The sequence below is a fragment of the Xenopus tropicalis genome, chromosome 8 (assembly GCF_000004195.4).
Source record: "Xenopus tropicalis strain Nigerian chromosome 8, UCB_Xtro_10.0, whole genome shotgun sequence".
Lineage (NCBI taxonomy): Eukaryota > Metazoa > Chordata > Amphibia > Anura > Pipidae > Xenopus > Xenopus tropicalis.
The window spans coordinates 99,807,678-99,822,865 of record NC_030684.2 but is presented as its reverse complement, the minus strand read 5'-3'; the positions used below and the strand labels follow the sequence as shown (position 1 = coordinate 99,822,865).

The following is a 15,188-nucleotide window of genomic DNA, read 5'->3' as shown; positions in this document are numbered from 1 at the left end:
ACAGATTCTCTTAAAGGAAAAGTAACGCTAAAAATTTTTACGTAAAAAATCTATTCTACCCTGCACCAATAATTGCCCTATCCTAGCAGGTAGAAAATACCTGCTAAAACTTGGCTTCCGGTTATTTGAAATAAGGCGATACGGCAAAGGAAGGAGCAGCATCTACTATGCGATGATCGATTGATCTAGCCTAGCCTGACTCCTTCCTATACAGAAGAAAGGCTAGGCTCGATCAATCGTCTCATAGTGGATGCTGCTCCTTCCTTTGCCGTATCGCCTTATTTCAAATGACCAGAAGCCAAGTTTTAGCAGGTATTTTCTAATAAAGCATTCAAAATACTAAATGGTGTGCAGGATAGGGCAATTATTGGGGCAGGGTAGAACAGATTTTTTACTTAAAAAAATTTAGTGTTACTTTTCCTTTAAATGAAGAAGGACTTCAAGTACCAGAATCCATCACTTTACAATGAAACAAGGGAGTGGTTACAGTGAGACTATGGGGGGTGGGGAACTGGCAAAAACACAAACTGCAAACATGCTGGCAGGCTTTTATGTTTTTTTTTTTCAATTTGTGGAATCAGGTATGTCTAAGTGTTAAGATAAAATAAATTTATATTTATTTCTAGAAGTTCACATACTGTTTATGTGCCTTTTCCACATATTTTCCTTTAAAGTAACAGTAATACAAAAAAAAGTGTTTTAGGGCTCTGGTACACGGGGAGATTAGTCGCCCGCGGCAAAACTCCCTGCTCGCGGGCGACTAATCTCCCCGAGTTGCCTTCCCTCTGCCATCCCACCGGCGAACATGTAAGTCGCCGGCGGGATGGCAGACGCGGCGGCTCGATTTCGCGCAAATCGCCGAAAAAGACTCGCGAGGCTTTTTCGGCGATTTCCCGAAATCGCCCCGCCGCGTCTGCCATCCCGCCGGCGACTTACATGTTCGCCGGTGGGATGGCAGAGGGAAGGCAACTCGGGGAGATTAGTCGCCCGCGAGCAGGGAGTTTTGCCGCGGGCGACTAATCTCCCCGTGTACCAGAGCCCTTAAAGTAATTAAAATATAATGCAATGTTGCTCTGCACTTGTAAAACTGATGTTTGCTTCAGAAACCCTTATATAGTTAATTAGTAGTATATAAATAAGCTGGTGTGTAGCAATGAGGCACAAATACTACTACTAAAAAACCTATTTCTGTACCAACTTTGCCAGAAGATGAAGGAAATTGTTCAAAAGCAGTAACTGGAAGGCCACAGTACTGATGGATGTAACATAACAAAAGGGCATTATTTTGTGCAAAGCTTAAAAAGCAACCAATGGGTAAATGTAATAAAAGTTAGAAATGGAAAAAAAATCAGCAAAAACAAGAATAAAAGTTTGCATTTTGTAATATAATATTCTGTGTTACTGCGCTACAAATTTTAATTGCAAATAGCGCACTTTTAGGGAGACAAATAGAAATGGAACCCTTTTTTCCAACTGTAATAACACTGTATCTACATGCTCTTTATAATTTTGCCATAAAAGCATTTGCCCAATGATTCCATATCTGTGCAGCAGTAGTCTATTAGCATTAAAAGTTATAACTGGCAGGTTGGTAAAACAGTCAGGTTTAGTTACTTCAAGTAACAATTTCTCACAAAAGCAGTGCTATCAGCGAAAAAATGATCAGCATGTCCTGTAGGTAATTCTTGACATACATTCATAATTTAAAAAGTTGTTTTTTGGTGTCAGTATCACTTTAAGGCAAGCTCAAAGGCGATGTACTCTTTTGCCACAAAAATAGGCGCTTTTTCAGTAAGAATGTTTATCACATAGACCGCTCACTGGTGAAAATTTTAAAACTCACAATTGCACAGTTTCCAGGTTCGCAAAAGCTATATTAAATTTGCACAGAGAAGTATATTTTCGCATAGCAAATATTTCTCATCAACAGCATAAAGCATTGCAGTTTCTTTTTTTTTTAATACAACTTTGTTTATGCTTCATTTCAAGTAACTAATGCTGTGTACAATTTATTTAAAAAAAAAAAAAAAAAAAAACTAAATCAACCTTTTACTTGTTTTAGTTAGTGCTTTGTTGCACCTCTGAAGATACATATCCAATGTGTACATAGAATATTATGGAAATTATGTATAAAGATGGGGTTTTCCCTCTGGTGGAGTTGCAGTACTATAGGTTAAGAATATATGTTTGGGATGTTTAATGTATTTTAGCCTTACTGCCCACCAATCACTGCAGATACGGAGCTGCCACAGAGGCAGTTTCAACATGTAGATTAATGTAAACATCTAACAGATCAATTCATTTGGCTAAGAGCTGATTGATCAGATAGCATGAATATCAGTCCATATATAGTTTGCACTTTATGGTATATACAGAGTTGGTGAAGCCCTGTAGGGGGATGCAGGGGCTTTCTATTACATCAGATAATAAGCAATGGTCCCCACAAGTAGCATCCATGTGAATGTCATTTCATTAGCAGATGTGCAACATGAATAGACATATTGAATGAAGTGTTACATATAAATATGGGATTTTCTGATGAACCCATACCGAAGGAAAAAAAAAAGGTTAAAATGTAGCTCTGTGGCACTTTTATACATGAAATTGTTGGACTTCTCACTAACCTTCAGTGCCTCTTCTGGTACCTGGTGCTGGATCTGCTCCAGTACATACGTATTAATATGTAAACACATGGTTAAGGAGGAATAATGTGAAGCTGAGTATCACTAAAATGCTTTAATAGGTTTAGTTTACATTGCAATCAAATAAACTCCTAAGCTACAATACGTAATTTTACATGTTCAGTATGCTATGTAGGAAGATTTGGATACCTACTGCATGAGATGGGGACAGGTGCTGGTTGCACCACTTGTCTCCTTTTGCAGCAGAAATCATAACACACAAAGCTATAGGAACAAGCAGGCATTGCTCAGAAAATGTACTGTGGTCCATGCTAAACCTGTGCAGCACTAGTAAATATAAAAAATGGTGTCCGTACAGGCTGGTGGTGTTCCCCTACCTGCTGTAGTAACCCTAAAAAAGACATATAAGATAAACAAAAAAAGCCTAGAAATGAATGATATATGGTTTTAGTTTCACTTTGGGCTAAAAAAAGGAAATTTAAAAATAACACCTTTATTGGAGCTCCCCATAGATCCATTTTAGTCCCTGTCCATGTTTCAAATGAGAGGTGGATGTGTTCAAACAGTCCCTGCCACACGTACATTAAGAGGGGGGTCACACAAGCAAAAGACAGGCTTTAGTTCCCTATCAGGTCAGCCTAGCTGCTGATTGGTTCCTATCCTACAGTGCAGTGTGCTTACAGCACCCCTGCACAGCCTGAGAAGGAGGAAGAGGAACATATGGGCCGGGCTAGTATGGTATATAGCAGCAAATTGTCAATAAATCAACCTGAAACTCTATTTATTTAAGCAAATTCCTACTATACTTAAAAGAGTATAATGCACTGGCACATTTTTGTTTTTCAAACAATAGGTCTCCTTTAACCTCTGCTTGTGGGGACATTTTAGTTCCCTCTGTCTTTTGTATTCATTTTTTATGTACCTGCTCTCTATTTCCTATAACTACATTGCTAAAAGCAAACAAGGAGCAGGCTAGTTCTATCTACCATGTTATAAATGAATGAACCAGAAGTTATTGTGCTTGTCTGCATGTAGTAAAGCAGTTTATTACACCTGAAGCATAAATTGCACCAGACTGAATTCCCTACAGGTACCACTAGAACAGGATATGCAAGAAGAGACAACACCCAAAATAGATAGCTCCCCCCCATAAAAAAAGGATATCGTAGCCAAAACGTATGTTGTCACTCAGCTTCAGAGTAATGTACTTCTGGTCAGGAATCCTTACATCATTTACAAAGGTCTGTAGGGAAAGAGAAGCAGAAGTGAGATCATTTGTTCAAAGGTCAGTACTCTCTCCTGGCAGCACAGCAGTTGAGTTTGCCAATACAGTTTATCACAGAGAGGACACACAGCTTTGCATTCAACATACTTTGACAAAAATAATGTGTATCATTATGAATAGAGTTAGCTGTACTCATTTTCTAAAATGCAACCAACATAACCACAATCACTAATAAAGAAAAAGGGGAATCTTGCCCTTATTATTAAATAACCTGGCTACTGTTTTTTTTTTTGTTATAACAGTGAGCAAATCTGTGTCTGTTAACCATTGGCAACCAATCAGTGATTAACTTTGCCTGGAATTTATCTACAGGAAGAATTAGAAAAACAAACACCTGATTGGTTGTTATGGTTTAATTCAATTTTGCCACTAGTAGTAAATAAGCTCTAGTCTATACTGAACCTGCTTATTTTAACATTATATTCAAAGATGGTCTAACAAGTGTCTTTATGGATAAATACATTTTTTGGGTCTGCTAAATAAAGTTGTGTTCATGGACAAACGAGAATAGCTTTACAAGTTCCCTAACGCATGGGCATTTGAGACACAGGAGAGTGGAAGTGGCTCAAAACACCGGTGTGTAAGAGCCCTAAGTAAATCTTTAGCAATTTAGTATACATAGCTATATAAACATTTCCTTTAACTGTTAACAGTTAAAAAAACAATGTTCTTTCTTTTATTATTCTCCTAAGAAATAAGTAGTTGCTATTAGAATGCTTTTCACTATATGCCAAAACCTTGGAGGCACATATAATTGCTTGTTCTTTACAGCTGCCCACGGATGAGTTCATGAAGACTTAGTACCTACATACAAAGCTTTTTATAACTGGGACTGGAGGGCATTAGTATTCAGATTCGATATAATCTTCTAGAACTGCCACTGCCTCTTAACACTTGTAACCCTTTGTTCTTGCTACATGTTACCTATTAACACTTGCATTGATGGTATATTCAGTAACAGTGATAAAGGAATAGCAACAAGTTCATGCACTTTGCCTTAAAAGGAAGAGTTATTAGTGATGCTCCATGTAATGCAGATGTCAGCAAAAAATCTAAACGAAGGCGAAATGACTGTGCCTAGAGACATCTCTCAACCTAATCCTATATAACCCATTTAGTATAACATTAACAAGATTTGCAATAAGCTAAAAATACATGTGGCAGAGCTAAGACTTTGCACCCAGCTAAAGGTGGCCATACATGGGCAAATTTCAGCTTCCAATTCAGGTCATTTAGATCGATTTGCCAGCTAATCTGCCCATGAATTGGCACCCCCAACAGGCCTAAAATTGGCCAGATCTTGACTAGGCAGGTTTGATTTTTTTGTTGGATCGGGGACCGCATGGGTTCGTTAACGTGGTCCACGGTCCTACGGTGCTAATGCCTGCCATTTTTAATTTGCAATGTGATGGCCACCTTAACGTGTATGGCCACCTTAACATGTATGGCCACCATCATGTACATCATGTACACCATCATGTTCTTTCCATTTGAAAGAAAACAATTCTTACATTTTCTCCATTTTTTAAAAATAATGATGCAAAAATTACAAAAAGCTAAAGTCCTGGCTTTCGGGACAGAAAGTTGGGTCTCTCCTCTACTGACAAATAGGTAATGTGAAATACAAAGAAATTTGTTTTAATCACATGTATTTGAAGTTCAGAGGCTTACAGGAACTGTGCTGCTATAATGCAGGTTGTTGTATGAGGAAGCTGTGTGTAGAGTATCTCTCACTCCTGTCCCCATGAACACTACATGAGTGAGAGAGATTCTACACACTGCTTTCTAATACAACAACCTGCATTGTAGTAATTCAATTCCTGTAAAGCCTCTGAAGTGCATGGGTCACAAAGACTTTAGTACAACAGATTCTAGTTCTGCACGTGGACACTTGCAAAGAAATCTAATTAACTGCAGTATTAGGATTTTATTGCAAGCTCTTACAAAGACTTCAGGAGGTCATATGTGCCGTTTCTGGCAATCTGCAGATTCTAGCAAATGCCAGAGGGACTTCTGGAAGATGCCATAGACAGTCACTATTTAGTGGGCTAGTGTGGGGACCTCTCGGTATTTAAAATGCCAGAGCCTATTCTGAATCCCATTCCAGGCTTGTGCTTAAAGGGGTAGTTCAAATTTCAGTAAACTTTTAGTATGTCATATACTTTCAAATGGGGGTCACTGACCCCGGCAGCCAAACAACAATTGCTCTGTGAGGCTACAGTTTTATTGTTATTGTTACTTTATATTACTTTTTAGGTCCTCTCCCATAAGGCTTTTGTCACACCAAGAGTATGGCATACGCCATATTTAGATTATAGGCAAGACTAGGTTGCAAGGCTTGGTTCAGGCATTTAAATGCCTTTTGTGCCATGAGCCTTAGCCTATAAGTGACTGCAGGAATTTGCATTCTGAACCATTGAAGGGTGATCTGGAGTGGAATCACTCTACCAGTACCTCTAAGCACTTATGCAAGACTTGAGTAAGAAGCCAATCCAGAGTGTAAAATACATCTCAAGGAGGCATCACGAAGCAATAAACATGCATTTTATACACACAGATGCTAAAGTGAGACTTTAGGGCTCATTTATGATATGCAGTTGTGGTTGCACAAAGCCACAATCATTGTGGAAATTGACTTTATTCTTTAAAGACACTTGGACCTAAAGCTATTTCTTGCACTTCCACATAGTTAAACTCTGCACCACTGGGTCAGTAACACCCCTTCCTTCCAATCGTGCCTATTGATGCAGGGGAATTCTGGCACTATTGTCCCCTTTAAGGTTGAGGTTGCTCTATTGTTCCAACAGCAGCCAGCTGACACAGTAAACTAGTACCTAAAGAACTGGCAAACACCAGAAATTACCTTTGTGCAAGTGCATTGAAAAAAAAAAAAAAGCAACTTGCAATCTGCTCTCTAGTTGCCAGGTCACTGGCCCTGGCAACCGGGTTACATTTTAGATTTTAGACTGGAGTGTAGAATAAAAATAAATAAAACAAATATTAACCATTAAAATATATAACATGAATTATTAAAGTTGCATATTGGCATCTAGAAAAAAACCCTGTAATTGCTAACTTAAAGGTAGACTTGGCCTCATATCACAGTTTAATAAACATATACAGGTGGGTTTCACATTATTTCTCTGCTGCTCCTAATATAAAGGGCAGGTGGCTCTGTGAATAGTTAAACATTCTATCTCCATTCTATCTCCGATTGGTCTCAAGCCTTGAGATCTCACTAATGCTCTGGCTAGCTGCAGGTTGGTTCTATGCCCACCCTCTTTAAGGCTGGTCCTGCAGTTTGGTTTCTTGTAACTATGTTTGGAGATACATGGCACTAATGTAGACAAGCAGCCAAGACGAACTCTGCTCCTGTGCCTTAGTGGCAAGAATTTCTGTCATGCAGCACTACCCTAAAAATCAACTTTGGATAATCTTACCCTGGGAATGTTGGAAAAACTCTCCTGTTGTGCTAATCCCTTCCCTAAGACAGCATGCTTTCCTGAGGAGGGCCCCCTGACCGTTCGTTCCAGTCTGCTTAACTTGTATCATTATTGTTGCCTTTTAATTGTACAGAGTTGCAAACAAATCTTGACACAAACAGGAATGCAATATACATACAGGAACTAAAAGGCACTTTTGCAGGGCTGATACTAAAATCCCTTGCAGCTTAGTCCTCTTAGAAGTGTCCTTTTTATTAACAGTCCTTTTCACCCTCCCCTGCATACACTTGTATTCTGCCCACCCTCAGCATCTCTTCCCTGCTCCCACTCTCTCTTGCTTTTAAATTTGCCCTACCTTGTATCTAGATCTCTGGGTGCTGGCAGAATAAGACAATAATACACGTTCCATTATCTCTCTTACATTCAGGGTGATTTAGGTATTTCTTCAGCTCCCCCTTCACACATTCCTACTGTTTGCACGGAGCTCCATTATAGCGCCTACTGTATCTCCTTGCCCAATACTCACACTGGCCTTGCCCCTGCTCAATCTGTACTTTAAGTTCTCTCTCATTTCTGGACCTTACCCAGGGTGCCTACATTAATGTGGCTTTTTTTCTATTGACATCAAAATAAAGCAATACTGGGGGAAACACCTGAAAATGCAAACTTCTTTGGTAGTAATACTGTAAAAAAGACTTAACTGTGGTAATAACACACTTGGGAAGCTGCAACCAATACAAAATGTTACTTTTTTTCACTTCTTCAATCACAATCGATTTTCCTATGCATCACCAAAACGCCTATTGTGTTGCTGTTAGCAATCGATTGGAAAGGGTTATGTTATGAGTAATACAAAAGTATATGTTTAATACAGACTCCGAAATCTCACATCACAAAGGGGAAAAGTCTATAGATTTCGATGGTTCACTCTAATTGCTTCAGCAATTGTTGAAAATGAATGAACATTAGCAAAATAGTTTTATGTTTACAACAGCAGCTAGTTACCGTGATTTACATTATTTAAGTTCCTTTATATGAAAATAGCATTTTGGGTTGTCAGTAGTTTAGTAGTTTAATTTATATGTTAGGTTCTTACCCCATTTAAGCTCCCAAGGTCCTTGACGCGATGTTCATCTTTGTCACTGTCATAGTTGATTACTGCATGCTGCTTATCCACACTGCGGGACTAAAAGAACACACAGATCTATAATTCATTCATTATAATGCCTTGGCACACAAAGGAGACTCATCTGTTTAATCTGCCCAATATTTATACCAAGCAGGATTTCATTGTGAATTTACTTCCTTTATTGTTTCATGCGGGAAATTAAAACCTTAAAGAGGAAGTTCAATTTACAAATATGCATAATTTAAATCATAAATTCAAGTAAATACCAACTTGAAAGTTGGTTTAAATACTTCGACATGCAGAATACTAGTTCAAGGGGAAAATCCTCTTTCAACTTAAAGGGATACTGTCATGGAAAACATGTTGTTTTCAATATGCATTCTTTTTCAAGCAGAATCCTGCACTGAAATCCATTTAAAAGCGCAAACATTTTTTTATATATAATTTTGTAATTTTACATGGGGCTAGCCATGTTTCTCATTTCCCAGGGTGCCACAGCTATGTGACTTGTGCTCTAATAAACTTCTGTCACACTTTACTGCTGAGCTGCAAGTTGCAGTGCTATCACCCACCCTCCCAGTAGCCAATCAGCAGAACAATGGGAAGGGAGCAAGATAGCAGCTACCTGACAACTGTATTGCTAATTACATGGAGTAGGAGAAATAATAGGTTGCCTGAAAGCAGTTCTAATGTGTAGCGCTGGCTCCTTCTGAAAGCTCAGACTCAGGCACAATGCACTGAGATGGCTGCCTACTCACCAATATTACAACTAAAAAATATACATTTATTGGTTCAAGAATACAATTTAAATGGTAGAGTGAATTATTTGCTATGTAAACAGTGTAATTTAGAAATAAAAGGTACACCATAAAAATCATGACATAATCCCTTTAACTTGCACCTTAAAGTAGTATCAAGTCTGTAGCTGGGTCCTTCTAATTTTTTTTCCATTATAATGTAGGTAAAATGTAATTCTGTGAGTGGGAGAAATGATCCTGTCCCCATGTACAGAATAAGACCATTCGTGCCAGGATTTTTGCTTTTTTTAATCATATTATTGGCACACCTTCTAACATCATTACATGAGGCTGGTCCTATTTTAATTAATGCTATCTCCACCCTAAACGATACCTAAACAATAAAGAACAAAAAGATATCTGTTTTAATGCATGTTTTAATGTGAGCCTTCCATTCATATAATACAAACAGGAGGCTTTGGAGTGTTTAGCAGATCACCTGATAAAAGTGTATTTTAGATCATGGGCAAGCTACAGCTACTAGATTCTACTAAACCACAAAATCAGCATCTTCATCTCCCATTAGGAGTTGTAGGTCACCAGCATCTGGAAGGCTACAGGTTAAATATCCAGAAGCTAAAATTGAAAGTAATGTCACTCAGCCAGTCTTAACCAAGTCGACACCTTATTATCCAAATGACACCCTCCTTTACCGACATCAGCATAGACCGGATGGAAAATCCTGTCAAGCAAGAATGGCATCAGGCCGTGGTGTGGTCCCCACCCGATGGACCCTTGCGTGATTTAATCATTCTCAGCATGCTTTCACCAAAGCTCAGGCTCAATATTTTTTTCTAGAATTACAGTTCAAATGTGCCAGCCTCAGCCAGCTGCAAAATTCTGTCCCAGAGGCTGAAGGTGTTGAGATTTTTAACTGCATTGAAATTGGCACAACTTGTGCCTGTTAGGGAAGGATTAGTATGTGAATAATACATGTGCATGCCCTTACACACCCCTCAATTGTAATTATTTCAACTGGCACAACATCAAGCACCGATAGGTGTAACTTGCAAAAGGGTCCCTTGTCCTTACTGCTTGGTCAAGGCAGTTGTTAGATACCGAGTTCCCTTGTGCTGTAGCACCAAGGTAAGCACAACAGTCAAAATGGTACACAGTGCTAGTATAATAAATTGAAAGAAGACACAAGTGCTTTATGTACAGTGTTTTATAGTGCACAATTATGTGCCTTTTATTTTTTATTCTCATAGGGCTCCATCAAGCATTAGTATGTGAGCCCTATGATCTCTATCATCTAGATCAGTGCTGTCCAACTTCTGTGGCACCGAGAGCCGGAATTTTTCCGGCCTACGTGGTGGAGGGCTGATAATGGAAGCTAGTTTTGACCACTCCCCTTTTTAAAACCACACCTACTTGAAACCACACCCATGTTATTGCATGACCATAGCCATATTAATGGTGGTAGTACAGCAAAAATCTGCCATATTCTGCCTTCCCTACCCTGCCTGTGTGTGCCATACTCTGCCTTCCCTACCCTGCATGTGTGCGCCACACTCTGCCTGCCCCACCCTGCCTGTGTGTGCCATACTCTGCCTTCCCTACCCTGCCTGTGTGTATGGCACACACAGGCAGCATAGGGCAGGCAGAGTATGACACACACAGGCAGCCTACAGTGACACAATGCTGCCACTGCTCCTACAGTCTGCACAATAACTATATATTAAAAAACTTTTTTATTGCAGTACCTCAGTATATGTTCTTTCTATAGTGTGCAGGGATTATTTTTGGGTTTCTACTGCTCCTACAGTCTGTCTGAGGTGTGAACAGGTGAACAATGCGGGTGATTACAGTCTGAGCCTGAGGTGTGAACAATGCAGGGGGCAAACAATGTAGGGATCAAAAGGTGTGAACAACACAGGGGATTACATTTTTAAACAATACAGGGGGTTTACAGCCTGAATCTGCAGGGGGCCAGTACTGATACCATTTAAAGCTTACACAAAGGTAAGTTATCAAAGCAGCCAGACAGGTGGGGTGCCACAGGAGGGGGGTCGCGGGCCGCCACTTGGACAGCACTGATCTAGATGGTGTTGGCAGTACGCAGGTATTCCTATAGAATGCATTGGTCAGTGTTACCTACCACCAAAAGCATATACCATAGTGCATTTTCTATCCCAGTAAGACGGAAGTAGCTATCTGCAGGTATGGGTGTTTTTATAGCTGTGGTTCTTCTACGGGGACTATGGTGTCCACAAATACACATGTGCATGATCCTAGTAGACTACAAATCCTTGAGGAATGTAAACTTACCTACAAAAAGGGCAGTTATAGGTAGTCAATTTGTACTCTCCTGAGCTATTAAAAATTAAACATAAACTGAAAGTGCAGGAATTGCCAGTCTTACACATAACATTGTGATAGTATGAATACTGGTACCTGCGTCAGCTGCAGACACATCATGCTTGATCTTTGTCTGTCTGACAAGGTTCCATCAGTCAATACATTTCATGCCCTGTACAGGCTTTCTTTATGCTGCACTATACAAAGCACCTCCTTTACACGCCCTAAACCATTTGTACGTGCTGCATACCTGAGCACACCTTGTTACATTAACAAACTCTACAAAATTAGAATTCTCTCAGTTTGCCTGTGTGACATTGTTGCTTTCTTAGAGTTACCTATCATAAGAGTTAGTACATAAAGTAAAGAGCATCTGTGGCAGATATACAGGGCAGAAATACAGCTAACTAAGGGAAAAGAGTGTACCTGCAGAATATGAATAATAGAAAGATACTAGAAATTAAACAGGATCACAAGAGCTTTTTGTAAACTTCACAAACCTATGAAAAAGTTTCCATGCAGTAAATTTTCCTACACACTTGATGAGCTGGCTGCTATACAGAATAAGGGGGAAAAAAAGGAAGCGGAGCTGCTATTTCAAATATTTGCCAAGTGCTACATATACTTACATATTGTCACATGACTGTTTTAACTACAGTAACAATTGCAGTTTTAAATACCTTAGGAATCCACCATTTGATATTTTCGAGGGCTAAGCTGGAAGAATCTAGATCTGGACATAAATATTTATTTGGTCTGAATATTTACCTATAACATGGGTTACCAGATTAACAGACTAAGGCAGCACATAAAGTAGTGGTTCCTCCAGCATTGCATCTCTCAGTCACCTGTTTATTCACACATGCCATGAAGGTGGGAACCAACTTGCCTACTTCATCAAAAGGCATGGCTAATCATATAAGGGCTACTGAAAGAACATTCTGGCAGTGCTATAGATTAGGTGGATTTAATGTGATGCCTGAAAATTACTGGAGGGGGTCCTCAACCACGGCAACCAGGCAGGCTTGCACTCAGGAGTTATTTTACAAGATTCTGAAGTCTTGGTAAAATATCATTTATTATATAATATTATATAAAACTGGGCATAATAACAACAATATTAATAATAATATCCCTTTTAGAGACTCACCTATGATTTTTGGAATGATGTATCATATTCTTGAAGCTCTACTCTTGGCCCACTTGGCACTCATACAGAGGATAACTCATTAGACTGTCCTTTAGTGCACTACAAAACTCCTGATCACCAAATACCACCACTCAAATCTCTACAAAGATTTCTTATTTTCAACTCCATTCAAAACTGCAGATCTCAACATCCATATTTGTTAATAGATATAGTCCTAGTGTTTCTAAAATTATTCCCCTAACAGAATAGAATGTAGCAAAATAGTTTGCCTGAACTTCTATTACCTCAAAACACAGTATATTATCCAGTGTATTCGCCCAGTGTGTAGCCTTTAAACACCAGGCTGGGGTATGGGGAAATATGACCAATTTAAAAGTCATTGTACAAATCCTAGCAATGTAACACTAAAATAACCCTATCAAGTTAATGACAAGCCACTCTACAGTAAGTTCAGCTGAACGGTTGCAAACTATTTTCAAGCGACCCAAACTCCTTGGGGCATATTTACTTCCCTTTTATCAGTTCCAAGAGAGAATTGCAGGCCACATGTGACAAGAAAAGAAGAATAACCTTGACATTGGATAATCTGCAGAATTAAGCAGGGATTTACCTGAAGCATAAGCTCACAATCCTCCCGACCAACAAAGATCATTTCCCGTGGCAGCCGATGGCGCGTGCCAGAGCTGCTGACAAGGAACCATGATGTGACACTCATCTTGTTCGTTGGCACAGTAACTACTGATAAAACATCCTATAGAAGAAAGAAAAAGATACATTGAACACTTTTGTTGCTAAAGAAATTACATACATTCCACAGAAAACTTTACAAAAAGTGCTTTTGTGCTCTCTACACTGGCAGAGCCGAATCTTTGTTTAAAAAAGTGGAAATTCTGCTATTAAAGTTACCAGAGGTAGCTTTTTGTTGCCCCTGGTAAGTGGCCACCCACTACCACTTGAGGCAAGGTTTTCACCTTGCATCATGGAAGAAATACCCCTGTCTGGTTGAAATATGCTGGCTAAAAAATGCCCTGGTACCATAAACCCTAACCTATAGAGAATAACTGAATCCTACCTCACCGACAATAATATGCATTTCTAACTTGAAGCAGAGGAAATAACAAAATTAAGTTATATTTTATTCAACAGGTTTGTTGAGAAGAGTTTAGACTGGCAATGAATATCTGTGTGCTCCAAACTCCCTGGCCCACAGCCCATGGCTTTAACAAGAGTAGGGCTGTCCAACTGGGGCCCCACCGGCTGAATGTGGCCCTCCAAAGGATTTTTATGGACCCCATTCTGGCAAGAAGCTTATAGGCTTTGCTATATGACATCATTTTAATTTCATTTGGCCCTCCAGCATGCTATATGCAACATAACTGGTCCACTAAATGTAAAGAGTTGGACAACACTGACCTAGAGAAAACTGTTATGGGTGTTGCCCCCTAGGGATGTTTTTAGACGTGGTAAGGCCCAAGGCCCCCCAAAATGGAAGCTATAGGTACATGATGAAGTGTTAGAATATTCATTTCCAAGTAAACTCCAAATGGACAGTAAATGTTCAGATTTGCCAATCAAGGGCCCCATTAAGAGAAGGTTGGACTCTTGAAATAACCATGTACCAGATGGAATACACCCTCAGACTCGCTTTCATCTGGTATGGTACGGTATGGATTGGAGAAAAGCGAATGTGATCGGGCCAGGAAGTTTGACACCCATGAAGGCTTGTTAAGGGATCACATACAAAATTATGTTCTGGAAAATGGCATTATAAGCAGTAATCAGCATGGCATTATGAAGGTCAGACAAATTGAATTGCTTTTTATGATGAGGTTAGTTAGAAGCTGGACAGTGGGGGTGCAGTAGATCTATTAGGATTTTGCCAAAGCATCTGATACCATGCCCCACAAATGACTGCTTTCTAAGTCATTTGCACATGGATAGGAAACTGGCTACAGGATTGTGTACAGAGGGCTGTTGGAAATGGTATATTTTATACTTGTTTAACTTGATCATTAATGCCTTAGGAGAGGGAATTATAAGTAATGTATCAGTGTTTGCAGATGACACAAAACTCTGCAGTCCAATAAATTCTATCCAGAGGCTAAGCGGCAGATGAGATTTAATGTGGATAAATGTAAGATCATGCGTACAAAATATGCAAACCACTTATACCCTTAGTGGGGCTGCATTTGGAACATCCATAATGGAGAAGGACCTTGGAGTTGTTGTAGTTAATAAACTTGGCTGTAGCAAGCAATGCCAGTGCAAAAGGGGCATAGATTCATGGAAGGAGGGGGTTATTCTGCCACTGTACAGAGCACTGGCAAGACCCCGTTTAGGATATGACGTTCAGTTTTGGTCCCAAGTGCTCAAATGGAATATTACTGAGTTAGAGAGGGTCCAGAGAAGGGCATCTAAGCGGGTAAAGGGTATGGATAGTCTCA

General features: G+C 39.5%; 1 protein-coding gene across 5 annotated transcripts in view; it reads right to left on the bottom strand.

Annotated features, from left to right (window-relative positions):
- The window catches only part of cep170b (centrosomal protein 170B), a 58,875-nt gene that overhangs the window by 34,610 nt on the left and 9,077 nt on the right, over positions 1–15,188 (bottom strand). For 3 of the 5 annotated variants that reach the window (XM_031890593.1, XM_031890592.1, XM_031890594.1), the window contains exons 2-6: positions 13,355–13,495; positions 8,467–8,556; positions 3,807–3,885; positions 2,625–2,683; positions 1,199–1,252 (exon numbers count right to left, since the gene is read on the bottom strand). In XM_031890593.1, the coding sequence (XP_031746453.1) occupies positions 1,199–1,252; positions 2,625–2,683; positions 3,807–3,885; positions 8,467–8,556; positions 13,355–13,459 (387 nt within the window). In that variant the 5' untranslated portion in view covers positions 13,460–13,495. The remainder of the gene's footprint in view (positions 1–1,198; positions 1,253–2,624; positions 2,684–3,806; positions 3,886–8,466; positions 8,557–13,354; positions 13,496–15,188) is intronic. The other 2 variants (XM_031890595.1, NM_001079255.1) reach the window with 1 other exon arrangement.